Raw genomic sequence first — 26210 nt, forward strand, 5'->3', positions numbered from 1 at the left:
GAAAGATCTCTAGTCTTCCCAAATCATTCTTGCTACCCTATCTGCAGCAGAACACTCCAGCAGGAAACCTAAAACTCATCTCAATATTGTATTAACAGTGGTACCCCACTGTTGTACTCCAACCCACCTTCCCACCATTATAGCCATCACATGCCATTACTCCTTTACAAACGCTTCCCTTCTTCATCGTGGTTCCAAGCATGAGATCATCCATCCACAGCAGAGGCTGGATGCCTCATCCAAAAAACACTCAACAAGTTGGCGGAGAGAACCTTTCATTGATATCTGCACTGGATTGACCAGCAGCGTCACACCATTGTCCAGGCTAAGAAAAAGACACATCACCCACAAAGTCCAACATCTAGGGTCTAAATTGCCATCTTACTCTCCAAAAACAAACAAGTAGGATGATTGCATCTACTGCACTCAGTACTTGCCCAAGCAGCCTCCACCACCCTAGACTCCAATGCAGCTCCTAAAGACCAAGCTACTGTCACAACACAAGGTTTTTACCTCTTAGTTACAGGAAAGTGCAATTGGCACTGCTTGAGGCATACAAGTTAAATCCAAACTCAGAAATATGTGCTTTAAAAGGGGACATTGAAAATGAATCAGAGGAAATGTCCTGTGTTGAGCAGGATGTAACATAAAAGTATATTTGTGAACCAATATCAAAGTGTTCATTGTTAAAACATTTTGAACAATTTTTAATTATCTAAACCATAGTTTTTATTTCAGCTGTGAATGTAATGTACTGTATTAAACTTAACAGTAGCAAGAGCAAAGGTTTATTAGCTAGTTTACAAAATCTCACAAAACAGGTCAATAAAGAGTAGCGAATGTCAGCTAAAACTGTGACTTACAGCAATACATGAGTATAAAAAATAAATGGGTTTATGGGTTTTATATTGCTGTGCTGCATTTGAGATAAAAACGTAATCCCAACGTAGAAAAGTCTTTCCCGCATTGCACCATGGGTAGATCTGTGTTAAGTAAGCAGAACACATTCCCATCCTGCCAAGATAGCATTTTGCACACCCTGAGTTTGTGTGTAAATGACCTTAATGAGGTTAGGTAGAAATTAGCTCTTATGTCATAGGAATACAGGCCAGATACACATGATCTTTAAATTAATATAAAAAAAAAAATCCTTCTAGCAACAGGAGCTAATTCTACCCTATATAGGTAGATTAGTGAACATGGGGGAGGAATATCACCCCACAGGTTTTCATTGAAATCCTCCTCAAGGGGAGGAGGATCACATCAGAAAGAACAGGATGGCTTTAAAGGTTGTAAATACTTCTTCAGCTGTACAGCTGATGGGCTTTACTATGCACACAGTCTCCAGATATGCCAAATCCTAGTGTGGGTTTCATTCAGCTACCTTGTACCTCTTGCTCTCTCATCTCAGCATCAGAAGGTACTGCTTGGTACCCAGATCAGGGCCTGGTAGGACGACCACAACGCTTCTCCTGGAGTGATTACTTATTGCCACCATCCTAGGGGAGCCTCTCTTAACTGTTCATATCCTTACAGCAAAACTCGTCTCTATCAACTTACACAACCATGTGTCCCCATCACACAGCCGGGAGTAGGAGTTTCCATGAACTGCAACTAAGTAAATTGAGAGGCATTTATCAATTCAGGTTATTGAGTTCCATTTCATTGCTTAAGATCCTATTTAAAATTTTTAAGCAACGCAGCATGGTATTGCTGTGACAATTAAGATATTTTTATGGTGGTTTTTGGTCTCTGATTTTTCTAAAATGCATGAATACGATTTCAACTAAAATTACATTACAGAAAAATAAGACATAGTAAACAAGCACCGCTCATGTAAACCACCATGCTTCTTGCGGCTAAAATATGCAACCTTGACAGCAGCTAATGTGCATCACAGAAGTCCCTTCTTTGGACAGTAGCAGTCCAGTAAAATGACCTACAAAAATCATTCTTAAATTACTATTGATTGTTTTAGAAGCACTACATTTATAAGTTGTATTTTCCAGCAGGAAGACACATTTATATACGTTCTATCTGAATCCACTGGCATTTGTTACCTCTCATTAAATAAGCAGATTTTGCTCTTATCTGCACTTCATATGACAATTCTCTCTAGGAAAAGGTGGGTTGGACTGGAAAGATTGGAGAGTTATTTCAGAACCAATATCACAGCATGCAAATAAGAAAGGCCACTGAGCATGTCCCCAGTGTTGCAACAGATCTCCTCATATATTCTATGTATTTTATGACTTGTTAAGTAGTGAAACCGAATTGTCTTTCTGTAAGACTGACAAATAGGCAGTCTTTGCTGCTTCTGCCTCTATACATAGTCCTTTACAATTAAAGGAATAAAACAGAACAGTACTAAAAACCCCTCTTCCCTACAGCTGACTTGAGAAATACCTATATTCAAAATGCCACAAGTTCCATTATCCCATTATTTTATACCAGCACCTCAGATTCACTGCAGGTGAGAGACAGTCAGCCTCTAGGCATTCATGTATCTCCCTTAAATTCATGTTGGGACCAAAAAGACCCTCCAATCAAAAAACAATCAAAGAAATAGTTGTAACTACATTAAAGAGGCTTCATTTTGTCTGACCAATTCTAGCTTCTACCTCTTAAGCCTTTACTTCCTATAGACTGACTCTTTAAAGTTGTATCCAGTGTCACTTGTTTTTACTGAATTTTAACTGACTTTATTGTAGCATATTCTGAATCATTTAAAGGGGGGGGCACTTTCTGAAGTCACTTCTGGGTTGGATTACATACTTGAAACCTGCAGACTCTATCACATCAAACACATTCAACGTGGACTGGCCACCTCCAAAAAAGCACCTTTCTCATCTTCTAGAAATTGTGGTAGGTCGTCCTACATACAAAAATGTATAGCAGAAATGTAATATTGCCAAGTAATTCCAGCATTCACTGAAATTATTCACAATTTGCAAACTACAAGTGAGAGAAGAACCTTCAACACCTCCTATTGTACCTGACTAATACCAGCACATGGTTTTTCCTACATTCAGAGCTGTTAAGCTCTCTCAGTGAAACTGAACAATTCTGCACCTGTGTTTTTCTGGGATGTATAACTTAAATTCTGGTGTCAGAGACTGGCTTTTAGAGACCAAAGCATGCAATGACAGAGGGATTTGCAAAACTAGTTCCTGTTGATTTTTTTTATAGTTTGCTACTGTGTGTTCTTCCTGTCTCTGAGGGAAGAGCTGGTGAAAATCTTTTTAGGGGAGAGAGTGAGATATACTTAAGAAATATGGTAATGATTTTAAAAATGCAAAATTTTATTTCATAGCTACAGGTTTCATTATTTATTTAGTAGCTAGTTCAATAATTCTACTAGACCTGAACAACAGCTCCACTTCAAAAGAAAACCCACAAAAGCATTCACAAAACTGGATAAGTGCAACTTTTTGTGCACGTGCACATGCTTGTCAGGGACTGATATCTTGTGCTACCCAGTGTTTGTTTAGCAGAATCTTATCAATGATTTAACGAGCTGTTTGTTGGGCAGGAATTTTCTAAGAGGAGATGCCACAGTCAAAGACACAGTTTAAAAAGATAAACAGTTGAATGGTAACACAAAAAGGTTGAATTGTATCTTCAAAACCACATTTATGCATGCTTATTCACTTCCACTTACACATGAAAACAATGCACAGTCAACTCATGTAAACATTAACCCAGAAGCATACAGAATTACTCAGTGTCATTGTGTAAAAGCTTAAATAGGCACTTACTTTACATAAGTGCATGCTCCTCCCAGCCTTTTTGCATATTAGTGCAGGCTTTGGGGGAAAGATGCCTTCGTGTACGCTGAAAACGCACAACTAATGTCAAATTTGCCGCTGCAGCTTTTTTCACTTTGATTTTTACATTAACAAAATTTCAGTTTTTATTTATGCCTTAGAAACTATACTTGTGCACACCAACTGCAGTCCTCCTCCTCCTCCCAACTTCACATGTGAACTTTCTGTCTATCACATGATGCTCTCTCTAAAGCACCTGGTAATTCTTGCCAGAACAGCTTAGAGAGTGGTTCAGAAAGCAGCTGGGTGCGCAGCACAGAGCAAATCAATATAATTACTTTAGCAAAAGCTACTACCTGTCCCTGTTACTTGTAGGAGGATAGGTAGAAAGATAAAACACATCCATAATGCCTTAAACATAGTGGCTCCTCTATCTTCATTTATGGGAATTCATTTTCATTTCCTGGATCACTGCACTGTGAATGCTTCCATTGGACTGCACAACAGCTACAGTTTAAATACTTTTTAAACAAGGAGTTGTTGCTCAATGTGGGGACGCTTGGTTTGTTTGCTGGCACTGAGCATCTGCATTAGCTTCCCTGCATGTATCCCTACAACTTCCACATTTTGGGATCTGAGAGCAGGTGGAAAACAATTTACAGACCTTTAACAGTACTTGTTACTAGTGTTTGTTTTCTGCACATTCATGCTTGAGAGGAGAGCTGCCAGGACAACAACCCCAGGCGCGGGGAAGAAGCCTTCCAGAGCACTAAAGAAGGGACTGAGTAAGGAAGATACACAAGCAAGCGAGGAGATTCAAGCATAGCTGAATTTATACTGAGGGTCCTGTAACTTTGCGGTCACTCTTCTCTCCTCTCCCCTCCCCTCCCTGTGCACTACAGCATTTCAGGATCTGATCTTTAATGAATATAAATACTGGGGAGCAACTTCATCAAGACAGTGATACACACATAGCAACCAGAGTCGATTTGAACCCGTATGCTTCTACTGAAAGAGATGATAATGAAACAGGCCTGAGCTGGCGCACAGACCTGGTAAAAACTGAGCAAGTAAACCCTGTCCTATTAGAAACCAAGTTCTGTTCAGAATATAAGCCTTTTAGAGAGACCACTTGCACTCTCCAGTGGTACTATGGATCTTGCACAACTACATTCGTGCTGCCTTTTGGTCATATTTGCCCTTCAATCGTTGCCACTCCTTAATGTTTTGACAAGGAGCATCCTGCAAACGAAGCATCTCCCTGTCACCGCACTCAGTCTCAGAGGATGCCAGTTTTCCAGTAGACAATGTGGAGCAGAGCAGAAGTGGATGCACAGAGAATCACACTGATGTGGAAACAGCCATAAGTTCTCCTCCAGAATAATTCAGCAGAAAGGAGTCAAATTTCTGAATATAGATAGGCCTTATGAATAAAGCAGGAAAGCCTTTTCAGTGAGAGCAAAAAATGCTGTTTATTCTGGACATAACAGACTGGCAGTTTAAACATCTGCAGCTGTTTAAATGCACACTCACTTCTCCTTATAAGTTCCCTAGAAATACTGCTCACTACATTGATATATTATATACACAAAGGCATTTACATGTGTAGGAGAGCAAATTCCTTTGAGAAGTCACTCTGCACTGCAGCATAAATACTGTACCACTGAGGTGGAAGTTGTTAGCGTATCTTACCAGTAGGTCAGTCAGCGATTCCATCTGTCTTTTTGACAATTTGTTCACAGCTTCCCAATTCCCTTGAGGTTCCCTGTCTGGTGAAAACCCTTGGAACACACCATGATTGCAGGTTACCTTTTCTTCAGTGTTGTGTAAAGGCAAGCCATAGAGCAGGGTTTTTTTTTTTTGCCATGAGGACAAATGTACGTTCCTTCACAGTTCCTTCCTATCAGAGCTGATAAATTCCTGATTCAAAATTCAGAGCAGCTCCAGCCAAGTCCCTCAGCAGTGGCTCCTGTTTAAGAGGGGTTAAACAGCCTCACATCCCATTGGTTTCAATGGGAGATGAAGACAGCTGGCCCCCCCACGTTACATGGTCCATGTATGGTTTGTATACTGGAGCCTCCTTCAGGCACTAGATATACTGAGAGCAAAATCCAGTCTTTTTATGTTTGTTGCTTAAATCAAAGAAGTCTGAAATGAGGAAAATGGTTTTACTCCATCCCACCTTTCTGTGCCTCTCCCTGTCAGCTCCTCATATCCCTTTGTCAGCAGAGAGCTGTGCAATGCCAAGACAAGAGGTGGAAAGATCCAGATGACATGAAAATAATACAGAAGAAATTCTAAGAAAAGTTTAATTCATGACATCCAATAGAGATGCCAAAAAAAGCTTGCTAAAGCACCAGCCTTTTTTTTCTTTCCTGAAAAGCTAGAAGCCCGTACAAGCAAAGTGACTGCACATTTTAAACGGATTCAATATCCTTCTCTGGACCAAACTTTACTTAGGCAGTTGAAACTGCAAAGAGCTAAATTCTTCCCTCGCTCATCTTTGGGGGACCCACATTGAATTCAGTAAGGCAGCAGATGTAAAAACAAATACACCTTTTGGCCCACCCACTTCAGTGAGGATTTTGAGCACAGGACGCCTAGACAGACAGGCAGTCTACTTATTATCATTTTAGTTCTTGGCCCTCTACAGCAGTGTTCTCCAACGTGGGGTGCATGCAAACTAATGGGTGTGCAAGACAATCCACTGGGGTCCAGGAAGAAATTTTTTTTGTACCCCAATAAAACTTAAAGATTTTTTAAAATTGTGTTTATTTCACCTTCATCTCATCCTTTTTTAATATCTGTTTTTGTGTATGCTTTATGATGTACATATTACTACAGCAGTACCTATATATAATTTATAAATAAATATACATATATTGAAGGTGCAGGCTCAAAAGTTTGCTACTGGTAGAAATTTACAATCAAAAAAGTTGTACAGGTGTTATTATGGTGTACTTGTTAACACTGTCACGCCAAATTATTTTGCTAGGATTAATAAAATTGCTTTTCAAATGCTGTTTCTGTTAATTAGTACTTTCATCATTAACCTAAGCCCTATGAAAACAACAACCAAAAGAACAGCTTCTGTGGTCACATTCCTTCCTTCCTTTATGACTCTCCAAAAGACAGAACAACCGCCCCGCAATTCACAGAAAAAGTTATCATGAATAGCACATATAATGCCATATTACAAGTTTGCAGAATGAAAAGGGGAAGGAAGAGACTGGAAATATGTCCTCAGGCAGCGCACATTATCACAGCTGTGGTTTCCAGAAGAACATGGTTCACAACAGCTGCCCACACAAAATTGAATGGGATACAAATAGGGCGCAAAACATCTGTGTGCCAAATCAAAGATCCCTTGTGATACCATTTAAATGATACCATCTCTAGGTAACCCTGCTGGTGCGGTACTAATTTAGTCTGTACTTGGGTATGCCTACATAAGATGTTAAAATTATTCCCTTTATATTGATATTACGCTGAATTCAGCCTTCTAAATCCTTACCCAAACAAAACTTCTGTGGACGAAATCACCAGTGAGTGAAATCCTAATAAGTCTGAGTGGGCCAAGATTTCACCCCTGGAGCTCTTGAACATCCCACTCAAAGGGGAAAGAGGATGTGATCGCATTTTGAGGTTATATTAAAACAACGTCATTTAGAACAGCTCACAGTTCAAAATATTTGTTAAATAATAGATTGTGTGTTGTTTTAAGCAAACTTCCTTTTTTCTTTAAAAAACATTTTTAATGCTTCAACAGTGTATTACTAAATAAACTGACAAAACATCTCAGAACTAACATAAACGTGCAATTTTAATGCCTGCTAATCACACAAATCAGCACAAGATTTTTGTACTTGTGCATGACCTTCTTCAAATTATCCCTCCATTTTGGCTGAATCAGAATGAGCATGGGCTATTTGATAAAAAACACTAAGTGTGTGAAATGAGGGGCCCTCATCGCTTCTGCCAGACTCCTCTTGACAGAATGATGATAGAAGCATCACATCCCTGGGAGAGTAAATGCAAACTGACAAGAGATGAGCCTTTAGATGTTGAATATAATCTTGAATTGTGCTTGAAGTGTCTTATTATCTTGTCTTTTGATGTCTGAAGGGGTGGCTCATTGTTAGAAAAAGGAAAGCCCTTGCACATCTTTGCCATCTTTAAAAATTGTTTGGCCTTTAACAACTGCTTTTCCAACTAATGTCCATTTCTCCTGACAATAAATATGGCAGGTCGTCAGCAAGTGACAAACAATTTACTTTACATGCCAAGCTTTTATGGTTTTTGAGAGCTCATGTGGAAGCATATTTTAAAAAGCAGTAGGAAATTAGCACCATTACAAATGTTAAGATGGCTCTGTGTGTAGTTCACTGCGTGGTTATTCATTACTGCTATGTTTCTGTTTTAAAGTCCTGTCTTTCCTGCATTCAGACTGCTGTTAAAGTTCTTTATTTATCATTGACTAAAAATAGTCAATGAAAAATAAAGAGCAAGAAGCAATTTTCTTCTGCTCTAAAAAAGCACTATTATAGATACAGTGCATGGATAATGCATAAAATCATATTTATTAATCATAACAAATCAATATCAGTAGCGGTATGGCACAGTATACCTGTATTGCAGACCCTCACAATCACACCACCGTTTTTTCCACCTTCAACCAGCTCGACTTTTTTTTTTTTTTTTCCCCCAAACTTAAAAGTTTAATGACGAATCAGATCAATATGATTCCTTAGCAACTAAATCACAGGCGCACTAGTTTTTCCTGTCACAGCACCAGTTTTGCAAAAGCAGTCAAGTTCTTTTTTCAGGTCTCCGTCACTCTGAGAATCCATAAGAATTCTCAAATGGATCATAAACTGTTACAGGGTTCAGGTTATTGTATCATTATAAAAATGTATTGATACAGTACAGATGACAAGACACGCAGCTCTTGTGCTAGTCTATTACAACCATCTGAATACTGTAAGAAATATCAGATATAAACAAAATAAAACAGTCAGCAGTAAGCTGTCTTTTAGGGAACCTGATTTTTTTTTTTTAAACTGTTTTAACCTGGTTTGAAATATAGCAGTTATATGAAGCCACAGAACAGAGAATACAAAACCAGAAGAATGGGTTATTAAAAATAAATAACCAAAAAACTGACCAGAACCTAGAGATTTAATTTTTAAAATTTTTTTTTTAAACCATTGCAAGAAAGGGCCTGATTCTGCTCCTTCTGATAAGCATGTTTTGCTCCCACATTTTCTGATAGTATAAAACAAAACCCTCCCTCCACACCTCCATCTCCCGTCCAGTTCAGCCCAGACAGTCCCACTTCTGCTGCTAGGAGGATGCACCGTGTTGTAACATGCCAAAAGCGCACCAGCCTTTACACCAGATGGGGGTCTGCTGTCACATGCAAGCTCGAAATATATAAAGTGCTATTCAAAATACACCAGCCATCATTCTACACAAATGAGATAACGGCGATGTGAGAAAGGCTCAGCCCCCAAACTCAATCCCTTTGAGGTCCAAGGTCACAAGCCGGAGTCCTGCAAATCCAAAGTTGCTCATTGACTAGGACATCTCATCTGAGTAAACCTTTGCATCATCTGGTCCCCCTTTTATTCATTGCCTCATAAAAAGCAGAGAGATGTGGGGGCTGGGGGAGAGTGAGCAGGACCAGCTGATTGAAAGATTTTTTTTTTTTGTCAGCAAGTGTTATGAGAAGGTTCACTGTGCTGTATCCACGCAGTTAAAATAAGACGACTCTGAAAGCAATGCATCAAATTGCAGCAACGGAGCCACACAAGAGCTTCCTTCACACTCTTCATACCAGGGGAAAAAAACACAACTCAAATGACTTATGCAGATGTTTTCTTGCTGGATATTTTCATTAAATTTACTGTGTTTATGAGAGTAAAGTATATTCAATTAGCAGAAAAAATATTTTAAAAATATTTTCATTTTCTGCTTTCTTCCAGTTGTAAATTTCATTTTTCCTTTGGAGAGATTTGTGACTTGCAGTCCCAAATATTTATGATTTCAGGGAAGGAAGCATAAGAAAGGAGGAGAAATATCAAGTCTGTACATTTACAATCACCTTTGAGCCCACATATATCTCTCAGATTTCCCTCCCCCCATCCTAATCACTACTGATGTTTTTGTTTCAGTAATAACTACCTTTTATGGTCCTTAATTATTTTTGAATGCTTAATTACGATCATCTGCTCTACCTGTCCCATAAACATCCCATAAAAATTTCTCCACCTTTATGGAAGCTTTACGTAGGTTCTGACACCGACCCACCATCCCTGCCCCGCAGCAGGTCAGATGCTGGTTTTGCCACAGCTACTGCCTGTTTCCCCACAGCAAACCAGCTGCGGTGGAGTCGCAGAGCCTTTGCAATACGTACACATACCTGCACAGCGTAACAGAAACCCACAGTAACCCTGGGACTGCTTCCATAATTCATCTTTTGTTAAATATGAAGGCAGCATAATTATAGAGTGGTTGCTCCTTCCTGTCAGCATGTTTGCTTACCCGATTTTAGCTCCAGAACGTGGGAAGCTGTAGAGCAGTGACCATATTAGAGAGGTGGAGGCCACAGACCCGCGTGCCAAGTATCGATAGGATGAATACCCCATTGAAATCTGTGGTCTTCCTGTATACATGACGGACGGTCACCTGAGACCTGTCAGAATCTGGCCTCATGTTTATTCAAATCACTGAGCAAACATGACATCTCTACACCATGTGAATAAATCCTAATTGTATGCAAAAGAAAATACAAAAACTGCCCCATATTGTATTTGCTCAAGAGATTAGACTGAATTCAAATGATCTTTCTTCCTCTCCAGTTAATGCTATGCTATCTCAGGAAATAATTACACATACTTAATAGCACAATATAGTAAAGTGTGCCTTAAGGTATATTTACTGAAAAGCAATTTTGGCTTCTTGATTAAACACAGGCTGTAGATCATCCTCTCCAAAAAACAAATCCCCCCAAATGCTAAGCTTCAAACAAAGCGCAGAAACCTAAAGCAGACCTCAACAGCACAGAGGCAAAACGCACTTTAGACTTGAGCATCAACTGCCCATGCACAGCTGAAGATGCTTCCAGCTGTGCCCACACACCGACAAGCAGAAGAAGAGGGGGGAATAGCTCCGAACCTGGCTGTGGGGGAGGAGAGGGGCAGAAAGGAAAGGTGGCACTTCTGTTTTTACTGGCCCTCTACTTCACAAGCCTTGGCCTTTGTGGTGAGAATAACAGGTTAGACTGTGTGGTCTGGGAGAGAACTTCCTTTATCTTCTGCTGGAAGGCAATTGACTGCTAATAATTATTTATTCAGCAACTTAAAAACAAGATTTTAAAAAGAGGGACTTTGTCAGATAGGAGACTGAGCTAGAAAATGAAAATGACTTAGTAGAGTCTCTAATGGTCATCAAACCCTACAACCACCATCTGAACTGAAAAGCACAAAGATGTTTTTAAAAGCTAGTATTAATGTGCTTCTACAAACTCCAAGCTAGTTTTCAAAGAAGTAACGATAGATTGCTGTAGCAAATGCTGTTCTTAATATAGGAAAATCTTTTTCTTATTTGTGTAACATTCAAAACTTCAGAGTAACATGGAACTGTTTTACGACTCAGATTTATTTTATTGCATTAAAATAATTTACATCATATTCCAATCACACTAGATGATAATTTTTTATATCTATATAATACATATATAACTTTTGTAATCACTTTCAAGTAGCATGATTGCTCTGTTTTCTGAAACATAACATTTTCCTTAAGACGACTTCAAACTGTTCAAGAATTAAAATGATGGTTTACCTTTCTGAAAAGAAAGGACATCTGATAAGAAAAACAAAACTCCCCCTCTCCCAACAACTCTTCTTGTATATTCTAAAATAAAAACAGAAATCTAAACTACTTTTAGGAATAGATAAGCAGTAGTTTAGGATTAAACACACACATTTTAGAGTGGCAGGGGCATGGGATGTGTATCGGTTTGGTAGATGTAGATATCCCTGGAATATCTACAGAACGAACTCAATTTCAGTCTCTCTAAAAACAGCAGGTTTTATTTAGCCAGACAGGATGAGGTACTATTCTTCTCTAGATGACCTCTGCTTTCAAAGTAAAAAGGCTTAGTCCTGCTTCCGAGAGCATAAAAGCAGTATCATAACATAAAGCAGGGCATGTCACAATACAAATCTTCCTTTGTTTCATACTGATATTGATTTTGATTTTTATACAGTGAGGGAAAAAAAAAAAAAGAGAAATGAGGCTTTACGCTAACAAATATCAAACCATTTCCATGACAAAATAACATTCCTGTTGAAACCCACAAATTATGACACATTTAATTTTATTCTGCTTTTGCCCCTGTTCAGCACTAATTTTCTCATTTAGTTGTCATTTTAATGTAACTTCTACCACTGAGCTCGTCAGAAATGATTTTTGTAACTAGGAAAATAATGTTATTTGGTAGTACTAATGGTAGTACTAGTACTAATGGTAGTCATATAAAGTGTCAGAAAATAAACCATTAACAGAAGAAACATGAATATACTCAATTTGCAATTAAATCAAAGCATAAAAAGCCATAAAGCTGATCTTCCCATCCTCTGACCTTCTCTCCCCCCAAAAAAAAAGGCCACAGGTGTTGGATGCAACAGAAGAAACAGCTTAGCAAGGAAAAATAATTAAAACAAAGAGGAACCCACAAATGTCAGAAAGAACAAAACCTGAGGAGACAACACAACAAGGAAAACCAAGCGCTACATAGGATATTAAAGAGAAAAATGATCCACAGGAGAATGGCAACTGTTACTATGAGCTTCCTACAGCTACCTCTGCCTTTGGATATTTTTAAAAAATTTATTAACCTGACAGCAGGAAACTTTATACAGATTGCCCCCTGACAGGGTGCCAGCTTGGTATAAGCACTTGCTATCCCTTTGTTTAGCATAAGGAAATCAAGAGAGGTGTTAAGTGGTGCCATGTGCATATTTGGGCAGATCTAACCTTGCCTCCATCTGCCTCACCCGCACATTTCCATGGAGAACTTGCTTATCATGGGAAGTCCAATAGAAACATTCAATTCTCCTTCCATCTCTTTTCTACTTTTCCTTCCTTTTTAATGTGCAAGTGTCTGATCTATTATTAATCTCAAAACACAAACTGGCAAGGATCTCAATCAAAGAAAGTTAACAGTTCTTTCACAAATTACCTGTTCACCATCTAGTAGCCAGCAAGTCCCCTTTGAAACAGCCAGCCATTTATGTTGTTTTTAAACAAGTTTATTTGTTGTTATTTTTATAACTTCAAAGACAGGGAGAAGAAAGATTAACTAATTAAAAATGAACAATTTGTCATTCAGTCATACCAATTACATACTAGGATTTCTTTCTTTTTTTCCTTCCCTCTCTTATGTTAGTTATTCTGTATATAAACACAGAAAATCAGACTTCAAGCCTCATTTGAGAAACATGTAACATACACTTAGCTCAAAAAAATTTCTCAAAGAAGTAATTAGAATTTCACGCAAACAAACAGAATTTTCTTTAAAAACACAATTAACTTTCTCCACACTCAGAACAGCTTTTGTTGTTTGTTTGCTTTTTTTAAGTAGGCTGCCTATGTCACAATTCAGGCACAGCAATGAGAGACTGATTTATTTCCATACAAGCAAGGGAATGTATAAGTGGGGCTGCAATATTTGTCCTTCATCAGCCCAATATTGCTTTCATCGAACATTAAAGGAGTAAGACTCCAGTCTCTCAGAGTTGGAATATACACGCTAGAATCAGTATCACCACTGCCTGAGCTACCTGCAATACCTAGGCACAGCAGGAACGCTGAGCTAAGGATGGATTTTCTATCTTACCATTGCATCGTCCTTTGTGTTTAAATACTCTTTATAATAAATAAATACTCTTAATTAAATTAATATAAAAAAATAAACTTAAATACTCTTAAAAACATCTTTTTAGGCTTTAATGGGCATTTACTTCCTGTTCAAAAGTGCATCCCCCACTGACTTTGGTAAGAACTCTGTCAAGGAATCGGACAATAACATTATTTGGAGTAGTTGTTCAAGTCCCTAACTGTTTGCAAACACCTATTTAAAAATGCTCACGTCAAATATACCCTTCAGAAATAACAATCAATCAATCACATAGACAGATTTTCAGATTCTTTGAGAACTTATTCATTAATTAAGCAATACCCCACTACATTTTAGAAAATGGATTTACAAGTCTGTGTAATGACCCAGTTCTGTAAACGTGCCATCCATTAACATTCCTCATTGACACAGTCTTTGTAATGAAATAGTGCTCCTAACCTACCGATTACTTGCTTTAATAAAGGTATCACACATTCAAGCACTAGCAGGATCGGTCCTACGGCCCTTACGGATGGCATGGATAACCGATAGCGTCTCAGAACAAAGCACCCCCAATGTGGAAAATAGTGAATAAAATTACGTGAAGAGACAGGAATCTTCATATGCAGATTAAACATATTTCAAATGTTTGCTGCATCTAAAAGAAGGCTCTGACTTTAGTATTGAGACCATTTAGGCCGTGAACTTCCCTATCAGAACAGAAATACTCACTAGAGCTTTAAAATGCAGCAAGAGCAACAAACGCATTGCTTGCTTTCACTGAAATTACCAAACCTTATCGAAGTGTTCCTGATGGGCAGAGATCTTATAGGCCTTTAAAATTTGAGGGTATAACCAAAACACCAAGAATCATCCTTAAATACACTGATGAAAGGCAAGCTCTTAGTCTGGAGGCCTTTTTTTCCCGCATAGGCTAGATACGCTGTTAATGAAGATAATGTGAGCTTCCTCACAGCAACCTGGCGATGACCTCTGCTCTGACCTGCAGAGACCACTGTCTCAAGAGGTAAAAGACAATTTAGTCCTTTATCCTTTGTAACTGAAATGACTCCAGTGCCATAAATTCTAATCAAGGCAACTCCTATTTAAAAAAAAGAAAAAATTAAACAAATTGGATCATGTATGTTTCCTTAAAGAGCAATACCAGGGATCTACTAACAAAACCCAATCAGCTAGAAACAACTTCTACTCTGTTCCGCTACAGCATATACGTGTATGCTTATATAGAAAGATGCACGCAGTTCTGAAACATGGGTAACAGTATGCGAAAGGAAAACAAAATCCAAAGCCAATGCAGGGCTTTGAAAATAAACCCTTGTTTATGGAAATGTGTGCAGATTCATTTAATTCTCATCTCCTCGCTCCGTATTTCAAGCATACATGGCATTATGAAAAAAGCAAAAAACTGGTAGTGAACCAAATGAAACCACAGTCTTTGGATCCAGCACAGGAAACCTAAGATTTAATTTCCCTGGAACAAAACCTTGCCAGCAAAAAAAAAAAAAAAAAAAAAAAAGGTTAGCAGTTAATTTTTTGCTGTACTGCAATTATTAAATAGGAAACACTTGTGCTCCACAGTTATAGGCTTGGTCTTGCACTCACACTCACTATATACTTACAGCTTTATTTATTTCAATAAGTTTGATGTGTAGAACTACAGGCTTGATCTCAAAGAGCAACTTTTTATAATACAGGAAAATTACCTTAACATCCAAGTGCATTCCTGGCTTTCTTTTTACCATCATCTAATTATGTCACAAATTACCTCAATTAAGGATGAATTAAGGACTGGATCTTACTCCAGGAAAGCCAGCCTCAGTCCACAGGGGCTTTTGCTGCTTGGACTAGACACTTCTTTCCTGGGTTTTCTACCGTACAGAGAATTTTATGCGTGACACATCCCTGGTGTCTATACCAACTTTTGAATCTCAACAGTTATAATATTATGCAGCTAAACACAAAGGGGTTTTTTTCCAAGATTTTTTCAGACCAATACTGCAAAACTTATTCTAAACTTGTTTAAAGATACTGTATAAAATGGCAACTAGGATTAATTAACTTAGGATCAAATCCCAATATGTTTATTCAAGTGAAGCTGCTACTCAGCATTAACAAAACTTTCTTTAGTAAGAGCTGTGGCATTTGTCCTGGGTTACTATTTTGAAGCATATTGCAGAGTAAGACCAGTTGATCTGAAAATGACACTGCCAGGAATGTCAACAGCCAGACTCAGTTTCTCTGTTTCTTAATTATATCATCTGATTAAAATCAGAGATACTGCTTCACAAATATTTTAGAGTAAATAATACACCACAAGATCTCTTTCAAAGCAACTTCGCCTCATACTGGTCAGCAAAACTGGGATTTCTGTAACACACACTGTAGCTCTGCTAACTCCTCACTTCAATACTCCACTTCTGAGCTAACGTGTTACAGGATAGAGCCCTTTACCAACGTTTTGCACTTCAGAAAGTATTTTTCACTATGGTTTTTGCTCCCTTCTTGTTTCACATTATTTCAGTATCGAAAGTCTTTTGCATGCAGGTATGCAGATTCCAAAAAGTCCACTGGTATAAACACACAAGTGGAGGATCACAGGTGCAAACCCCCAGACTACAGGACAGCCTTTTCTTTCAAAAACAAAACAACAAAAAAACCCCAAACAAACAAGCAAAAAAAAAAAAAAGAAAAACACAGCCAAACACCCACCCCCCCCCCCCCCAAAAAAAAATCACCATTAAGAAAACCCAACCCACTAAAAAATAACCACCACCACCAAGAGAAAGCAAGCAGGCAAACAACAAGCAAGCACAACCCCTCTAATCACAGCTGCTCCTGTCATCACTCACGGGTAACAACTGCACTGCAGTGACAAACTGCCTCTTCCCAGACACCTGTGCACCAGTTTCAGGTGGGAGCTATTTCAGATCATCAGAATCTTAGCCCAGCTGGTGCTGGTGCTTCTGAGACCCGACCAACTCCAGCATTCACCTGCTTTGTCACTGATAGCAAAGCACTCCTAAGAGAAACAGAAGTTTACTGCATATCTTCCTAAGTAAAAAATAAGTACAATTAATTGTACTCCTGCCCTTGCCTCACCTGCAGCAGGGACTGTTGTTGAAGAGGTGCCATTTTTATGATTAATTGTGCTATCTGCTACCAAAACAAAAAATAAATACCTGCTGTTTCTATGATACGCAGTAAAATGCCGAAACAAGTTTGAGAAAAAGAGGTAGATTTTAGGAAAAGGTACAGGTGAGCAATGCAGCTCCTTGCAGAAATAAACCCATCCATCAACAGAAGCTAAGCAGAACGTGTCCGGTGAGAAAGAAGCAAGCTCTTCGCATCTAATCATTCAACTCCGTTCATCTATATGAAAATAAGACTCGGGAAATATTGCTAACACCAACAAGACACTCAAATGCTGGTCATTCATTCCAACTAAAGCAGTACATGATTTTCACAAATTTTTCAAAAAACGTGAAAGCAGCAGTGCAGAAACTTTGTTCTCTATGAACCTGTCTCCTCTCCTTGACTTTCTAAAACGCTCCTCCCTCTCCTGCTTAACAGATTTTGGGCAATTTTTCACACAGCATGTATTAAATGTTATATTGTAAAAAGAAAATTATTATCTCTGATCCCATGAAAGAAAGTTGGAGGAGAAAATTGTCAATCTCTATGCCATCACATGTCAGTAAGTCCACAAATAATTTCAGAGACTGCAAAGAAAGGCCCAAAGTATGCATTCCTAACATGCTATTTCATAACATCAGAGAGAAACAGCTACAGAATAATGCCCCATATTTATGTATCAAAGTTTTAAACAAAACTACACTTAATTATTTTAAATGTTTACTGCAAATCTATCTTAAGGGATGCATCCATGACATAAAGGCTAATCACCTTTATTTTAAATGAATTTGCTCAGTTTGATCCTGAAATGTATCAAAAAAGCCCCATTGTCCTTTCTTTTATGTTCTCAAAGTTACTAAAATTGAACAAGGGCTGCTGCTAAAAGATCTGTAGCATCTGTCATAATTGTAACAGAACCTTGACAAACGGTACATAAGTTCAGACTGAGGCAGCTGCACAATTTCACCTAGTTTTGTTTACTTGAGAACATCTCTTTAGTAGTATAAGAATCAGGCTAGCAAACATCTTACACTCACCAACAGAAACAGCACAATGTATTAATTTGTAGCTTTTTCATTAGTGCTTTTAGGGACATAAATTACATTTGCAGTTCAGAAGGAGACAAGATATTGTTGCACATCATTTCTGTAGGATACATTTCTGTAGGCAAACCTAATGAAAGTGTCTGTGTATATTTCGCTATCACTGTAGAGCATCCAAATGACAATGGCTCAAAAAAATATCCTGCCTTTTATTACAAGACTTGCCTGATCTAAAAACAAGCAGACATTCCACTACCCTCAAATTAAAAGTCTGCTATTTGTTTTCTATATGCCTTGCTATATTTAATAGATGCACTGTGAACATTTGAGCAAATAAAACACAAACACAGCTGAAGATATTTACACTACTCTAGACAACTAATAGCCCTCTGAATTTTAGACATTACAATTCTTTCCTGGATGAAATGGGCTAAACAATTATTATATGCTTTTTGAACATTCAAACTGCTAATGGAAATTATGCTTTCCATGGAAACAAAGATTACTAAGAGTGTGCTTAAAAATGGATGTGATATTCAGTAATGGTCATTACTGTAATCCAGAAATTAAATTTTAGAATTTTTTAATTATTATTATCTTCCCATATCTGTAGTGAAGTTGTTTAGTTAAACATTTTGTGCTGTATCTTTTAGTAAGGGGTAAAGAATATTTTAAAAGAAAACTGCATGTATTCTTTTGTTAAAAAAATCTTGCAGCTCTTACTGTAGCTGGGATACTGAAATCTGAACACTGCTACAGATTTCCTTATAGATTATAAAATCAAAACTTGAATCTTAGAAAATGGGCTCTCACCCTCTCTCCCTTAAAGCTGTATTCCCTTTAAACAAGATCTTTTTCCCTTCAACTTCCATCTATAAGATTGTGTAAAATAAGGAAATGCTCTGTTTCTGTTAAGGTTTGTCTCAAGTCACAAATGGAAATAATTAAAAGGAACTCCTTCAGGAGAGCTGTCCCTCTAAACCCAAAATGTCACTGTGTACCATATACTACTGCTCCAGCTCAGACATCTATCAACATCTATCACTCAAGTACGAGCCTCAACAACTCTGCTCCCTTTTCTGATTAGAAATCAGAGTTGCTTGAGTTGGCTTACAGGGTGTCATCCGTTTGAATGACAGATGTCTGTGTTGGAGTGCCACTCTTGCTGCTTTTGTTTTGATTGCTAAAGGTTACACTTATCTGGCACAATTTAGACTATTTAAAAACAAATAAAGGTAATTTCTCTTTGCACAGGCTTTAGAAGAAATATCTCATTTCTAATTTAAATTCCAAAAACATTAGCTCCATGTGCAGTACCCTCGGTAGCCTTTGTTTACTCAGTACAGAGTGTTTTCTATGGGAATGTTTCAGCTCTCTTCAGCCACCTTTATCTTTACCATATAAAATGGCAACTTTTCAGTTTAATCCAGCCTTAGAAAAAGCTGGTAGCATGTGAGACACATCAGCACCTAATACAATAAATGTTAACGAACTAGTCCAAGAAAATTATTCCCCCTCTGTTTTTTTACATTAGAGACCATGGATCAAAAGAAGACATAAAATGTCTACAACTTGCATAAAATAAGTTCATTGTTGACAAAAGTTTTCAGGACTGATGCTGTCATTCTAGTACCCAGTTGCAGTGGGAGCAGAAGGCTGTGCACCTGCACGCTCCAAGCTACTCCTTCGTACTTAGAAGAAAACCGAGCAAACAAACAAAAAAAAAAAAAAAAAAAAAGAATGAACAGGGGGAGATTGCTCTTCCGGACAACATGGTAGCAATGAAATGAAATACCTAGACGGACTTACCGAAGAGCTTGCTGGGAGTGTCCTCGCTGTCATTTGATTCCACAGGCGCAAGCAGGGGCTCATTCAGCTCGTTGTCTGAAGTAGCTGCCTTGTCCTCACCTCTCAACTCTGCATTCATTTCACTCTGCAGTGACAGCAAGGGCTTACTGGCTTGTCCAGCTATCATTGGATCCTAGGATGGGGGGGAAAAACAAGAGTGAGGGAAAAAAAAAAAAGTGGCAGCTTTGGTGTGCGTATAGTCTCTCTTCCACTCCCTCTCTCTCACACACACACATACACACACACTCTCTCTCTCTTATCTCTGGCTGCTCCTGCTGTTATTGCTGGCTGCAGTCAAGTGAAGAGCTATTACAGATCCAATGAGTTTTCCATTACTCCCCACCCTATTAAAGCTCAACTAGCATGTGAGAGATTCAGGATGCTTTGGAGAAAAACTTCTATGAAAGCATCATAACCAACACAGCTTTAATTGTGGGATGTGCTTTTTGTGTGTGTATGTTTTTACACCTCACCCTGTCCTTTACGTAGTAAGAAAAGAAATTCCTGTATGCTCCAACGCCGCGGAAGAGGAGCGCCCTGTGAGCGCTCCACAGTGATTTAAAGAGGCATCCTCAGCTGTACATTAACAAAATCAAATACGGAGTTTCTAGCACTTCAGCATTTCTATGAAAATACACAGCAGCAAATAGCCATTTCATTACACACATTCAACAGAAATAAAGATTTCTTCTAACTATTCCTGTCTTTGGGATACTAAGCTCCAAAAGTCCGTAAACACACACAAACACACATTTTTCTTTTGAAAACAAAACACACAGAAATCATTTTTTAAAAGATAAAATTAGGGAAGATACTTACACAAACAGTTTGCAATTATTCTTGTGTTTGGGACATTATATCCCCCTGTAAAACATTACTCATATATATACATTTAAATTTTTTCTTGATGATTTGGATCTGTTTTATCTTCTGTTCATTGCGGACATTTGGGGGTCAGGCATTATTTCCAAGCACACCCTATTATTCCGTTTACAAACTAATTGGCATAATATCACGACAGCACAGAAACCAGAGTTAAAAAAAACTAAAAAAAAAGAGGAAAGGAACAAGTGACCTTGTTGCGCTCTCTGGCAGCTATTTATTGCAAAGTTCATGCCTAAATGGTTCTTATGCAGAGAACAGGTGACCAACGAGCAAGTAGGTTGGTTAGCATGTTCCCTCTGTCCCGTCCTCACATTGGTCGATGTTTGCCTGTGGGTTTTTTAATGTATTCATGTCTGAAAAGTGAATTTGATATGACACATGATAATCTATGAAAATGTTAATCAATACAAATAGTTTAAGCTGTCATCAAATGCACTTCTTTAGTCAATACTCATATCGCTGAAAACAATGTCACTGTCACCAGGGCTTAATTTGCACAGCACTTAAATATTGGACTCTGTGCATCAATGCACTCCTCTTCAAATACTGTAGGTAAACACATTTTCTCCCTATTTAAGGCTGAAGCACTCAGCACGCATTTAGCTGAGCCGAATCCTCCCTTTTGAATACCTTGATAGGTCCACTGGAGGGCAAAATTAATACTTAATTGAATCTCACAGTCATCAAAATAATCAATACTTTTTTATTATTTATTCTTTACAGTCTGTTGACTGTTTCAAACCTCTGAGGGAATGGTGGAAAGGATTCATGGCTTTGAAACACTGTCATTTAACAAGGTAATTTTCAGTGGGGCATTAGGGGTTGTGAAACATATAATAAAACAAAAATGGTGGCTTATAATAGGAAGAAAGAAAAGAATTATATTTCTGCCATCTAACAAAACAGGATAAATAAAAAAGCAAGTGTGAGAGGGAGAGGGAGAAAGGAGGGGGGAGAGGGAGAGAAAGACTGGCTTTTGAAGGGTTTTATCATATCAAGAGCAGAGCTGAGCTTTCATAATGCTGACATTTCTCATCCTGACAATCCTAAACAAGTGGAAAGGATGAGATCGCAGATATCATCTTTCATCACATTCCCCAGCTTAAGAACCAACATGACAGCTTCTCTCCCCTTTACACTGTTAATTACTAAATAAAATACTGCTCTCTGTCAGCATTAGATTATTGCAGATAGCAACCACAAACATTACTCCATTGTTTTGTTTTGCCCCCTTTTTTTTTAAACCAGTGATACCTACCTTGAATTCTTCAGAAAATAAATTAGGCTTGTGTCTACATATTATAAATATATGAAACATAATCAATTTAATCAATGTGGTCAATCCATGTTATTGTCAGCATAAATTGCTGGTGATTTATTAACGTTTCATTTAATGTATTTATTAGCCAGCAACAATCTGAACATTTCTTATGTGTTTCTGGGGAGGAAACAGAAGTTAACAGACTTCTTTTGCAGATGCTGTCAAAAAAACCCCAAACCTTCTGACTGGTTTTGCCTCACATTTATATTGCATTACAGACAGTCATTTACCAAGGCAAAATTTTTGTTTGTTTGCTTTTGTACACTAAATAATGTGTTTTAGCAGATTTTGCAGCTAATCGTCACTGTGAACACAAACAGCACTGTTTCAAAGTCTGGGCTGCTGCCCTCAGTTTCAGCTGCGCAAAACTAACACCAAGAGTGGTTCCATAACAAATGTGAATCAAGACAAAATTTGACCCTTTTCATCCAAGTATTTTGGGGAGGGAACTAATCCTGCCCACTGAGCCACACTGCTAATCTGAGGACTAACAGCAATTTAATGGAGGATGCTGAATCAGTAGGATTCTAGATTAAAGTCTCAGCTGCCAAATTTTGAAGTTGAATATATGAAAAATGGGAGGAAGAATAATGAAGGAAATGTGACAGCACTGCAAGAAACCTCAGCCCTTAGATGTTAGTGAATTCCCAGCAACTTCAACAGGGCCAGGATTTTACCTGTTATGTACATCAATAATTCGGCCTCATCTGGAGTACTTTGTTCATTTCTGGTTAGCCCATCTAAGAAAGATACATCAGAAAGAGATGTGCAGTAAGAATGATAAATAGATTGAAAGGATTGGGAATGTTTACAGAAAAAAGTGAATAAGAACGAGCATGATCAAAGTATACAAAATAATAAATGACAGGGAGAAAATGTGGATCAGGAACTATTCACCTGACCTCATCTGAGGAGAAAAGGGGCCTCCACTGAAATGCAGAAGTCATAAATCTAATAATAATAAAAGATACTTTTCCAAACAGTAAGTAGTGAAAACCTATGGAACTCATTGCTGCAAGACATCACTGAGTCCTGCACCGCAGTAAGCATCAACATGGTCACTCGCATGGCTGGGCAAACTCCTAGCAGTAAATTTAAAACAGCTTTGCAAACACAGAGCCAAGGACTGTAAAAACTGAAGTAATATAAACTGCTTCCCCCTCCCTCAGACAGTACCAGAACCCCCAGGGTAGCTCTCTCTGTCAGGTGGTGAACGAATGACAACTTTCTCTGTAAGCAGATAGATAAGGTACTGTCTAAAATTCCAGTCTACATGAAGACTAAATAAATCACTTAAATGATGGGTCGAGGGAAGGTTTATTTCCTTCAAAAACATCCTTTTAAAAAAATGGGCATTTTTTAACTTCAGGTTGTCTCCACGCCTTCAGTTGCTTTCCGTACTTTAAGAATATGTCTCTTCTGCAGTGGATTATGAGTGATTAAAAACTATTATTTTCACAAAAAGTGCAATAAACTCTAATTCCAGTGCACAGCAAGTGGCCTAGTCTGCAAAATCCCTTGGGGACCGGAGGGGTCGTTCCTATATTTCCCAGTGGCCTCCCTAAAAAAACTCTGGAGTAGTTGCTATGCCAGCTGCAGGCCCAGCAGCCTCCTCCTCTGCCCACCTACAAAATTCAGCCCAGAGAAGACCCACAGCAGTGGAGAGAATGTATCAAGGGAAGGAACTGTGTGTGCATCTTTTGCATATAGTCCTGTCAGGGTCTGTTTTCCTTCCTGCCCTGGATGTCTGTGGGCTTGAATCTCAGCATTTGCTTTCTGGGAAGGTGTTAAAGGTCAGGTTACACTCTGCATTGTAACACAGGGTTTTCCATTGACCAACAGCCACACAAAAGTTTCAGGTTTTCATATATAAAACTGAAAGTTCTAAGAATGCATAAAAACCAGCAAGATGAACTTTGTAAAAAGGGTTTATATGCTTTAAGTAAGAGACAAGGGTACATAAAAGGGATATAACACTTCAGAACTTCAGATGGCATAACCACAAGAGTAAAGTTCTAGTTATGTAAGAACTAAGGAATTATAATCCCCTTATTCAAAATATACCTGTATATACCACACATGTAGTGATAACTTTTACATGCATCTCTTGCAGATACTTGTATACCTTGATATCTATTTCTCATCCAACTATCACTAGTATACTTGTCTGTTTTCTATGAGATTTCGCTGGCAGTTTTGTGCAGCGAGTGCTCCTCCCTGCTGTGTGTCTGTTTCCCTTAAGGGTGGCTTATACCTCCTGTAATTCAGCTGGAATACCTGCTACACCTCTGCTCAGCTCTACCACTCCTTGATGACTTAAACAAGCTGTTGGGCTTAATCTGACAGTAAAAATCATGTGGATTTGCAAAGGCAAATTAGAGTTCTGTTACACACCCTCTTTTAAGAGCCAAAACCTTTAACTTTTCCTTATCTACGGCACTGTATGAAGTACAGGAGAACATTTATCACTGCGTTAAAAGCTCTGCCTCTGCACTTTAAGGGTGAAGTTGCAATTTCTAAGCAAAACTATTTAGCAATCAAAGACAGCTTTTAAAGGCAACTATATGGGTTTTGTGTAAAACATGCCCTAGGCAGAAGTCTAAAATGGGACAACAAACTACTTTTATCCTTAATGTAGGACTTGGGTGATGATAGGGCTTTGTAAAGGCTTCATGCACTGGTTTAGCCACTGGTCTGAATTTTGTACTTACTGCCCCATAAACATTGTTGGTCTGAATTTAATTACTTTAATTAGAAGAAAAAGTAAGGTCCTTTGTTTTGCTTTTTATTTTGCCCTTAGTTTGAAATTACTTTGCACAGACTTTATTTCTCTGGCTTAGAAGTACTTGAAATTAATTTTCTGATTTCTTTCAAAATATGAAATAATCCTGCCCCCCTCTGAGATTCTGTTTGGGACATACACAGTGCATATGTTTGAGCAAACACTCCAGTTATACTCCCAATAAACATAACATTTACGCCGTTCATACGTTATTCTAATGACTTCACAAAAAAGTACTCAAATTGTAGTTTTTAAAAATTTTTAATCAAGACAGAGCACCATCATAACCTTCGATAAAGCTATTTAAGACATAACCTAGCTTATAGTTTTTGAGTGAGGAATACATCAGAAAGACTGTACTGGGGGGAAAGGATTAGATTTATCAAGTACCAGTGAAATTTAGGACTACGTTCCTCTTAGGAACTAGTCCTTATTCCTTCATCTTATTGCTTCCAGAGGTATTTTTTTTTCCACAAATAATGATTTCTCAGGGACAACCGTCTTTGATGCTTTCTTCTTTAAACATTGTTTTATCTGCTATCACTAGTGTGCTGATAATTCAATCCCAATCTATCCATATTCTGCTTTACGCAAACTACTTTGAACCAACTTTTTGTCTCCTACTAGTCTCTGACCATTGCTATCTGCTGGCTGTCACTTCTCTGGAAAAAGTTACAGAGAAAAATCTTCTCATTTTCTTCACAGCCACCTGTACCACCATCCTTAGATGGGTGTTTCTATAAGCGAAACAAACAAGACTGCTGATATATGATCATTAATCTCCCTTCAGTACTTTGATCTTGTACTTCTATTTACTGCATTACATATTTACTTATATCTCCTATTTTACTCATATTTAACTTACTAAAATCTTCAGTATTGCCTCTCCTTCCTCTTACAGCAAAAAGCTGATATATCCCCAGCTCTTCTCACTCAATATGAATATTATCACCCAAAACAGTCTTCACTTTTCTTCAGCTAGAATGATATTTATTCTCCTCATGAAAATCTCTGTAGCAGAAAAGATAGTTTTCTTCTCCCTTTTCTCAATACTAGTGTGACTTCGGACATTGTATTTTTCCAGTGATACTCATCTTCCCATCTGGTGTGCAGGTTGCAGCTAAAAAGGAGCATTTTCTAGTTAAAAATAACATAGCTAACTCACCAGAGCCTGATTATACTCATGTTATTAACAGTACTGAACTTTAATTAACAATTTAATTTGGAAAGTTAGAGAGACTATCACTGCCCACGGTGCTTTCTTTCATTTAAGTATTCTTCTCAGGTTAGGCAGTAATGCTAGGATGGTCTCCTTCATTTATTTACTTAAAGTCCTCTGAAAATTGAAATGGTTAGTGCTGGTTAGTATAACATAGCTTCTGACAGAAAAAAAAAGGTTTTTCAGAAACTCATGGAGGTTTTAATTGTAGCTTTAGGAATCTTGAAGTTGAATGAAACTTTTTTTCAAATTAAGTTTTATGTGGCAAAGTCCCTTGAATCGCTTGCT

General features: G+C 38.1%; 1 protein-coding gene across 1 annotated transcript in view; it reads right to left on the reverse strand.

Annotated features, from left to right (window-relative positions):
- The window catches only part of POU6F2 (POU class 6 homeobox 2), a 320392-nt gene that overhangs the window by 241704 nt on the left and 52478 nt on the right, over window positions 1-26210 (reverse strand). Inside the window, exon 2 of the mRNA XM_068405256.1 lies at window positions 19677-19848. Within this exon, the coding sequence (XP_068261357.1) occupies window positions 19677-19848 (172 nt within the window). The remainder of the gene's footprint in view (window positions 1-19676; window positions 19849-26210) is intronic.

The sequence above is a fragment of the Nyctibius grandis genome, chromosome 7 (genome assembly GCF_013368605.1).
Source record: "Nyctibius grandis isolate bNycGra1 chromosome 7, bNycGra1.pri, whole genome shotgun sequence".
NCBI classification, from domain to species: domain Eukaryota; kingdom Metazoa; phylum Chordata; class Aves; order Nyctibiiformes; family Nyctibiidae; genus Nyctibius; species Nyctibius grandis.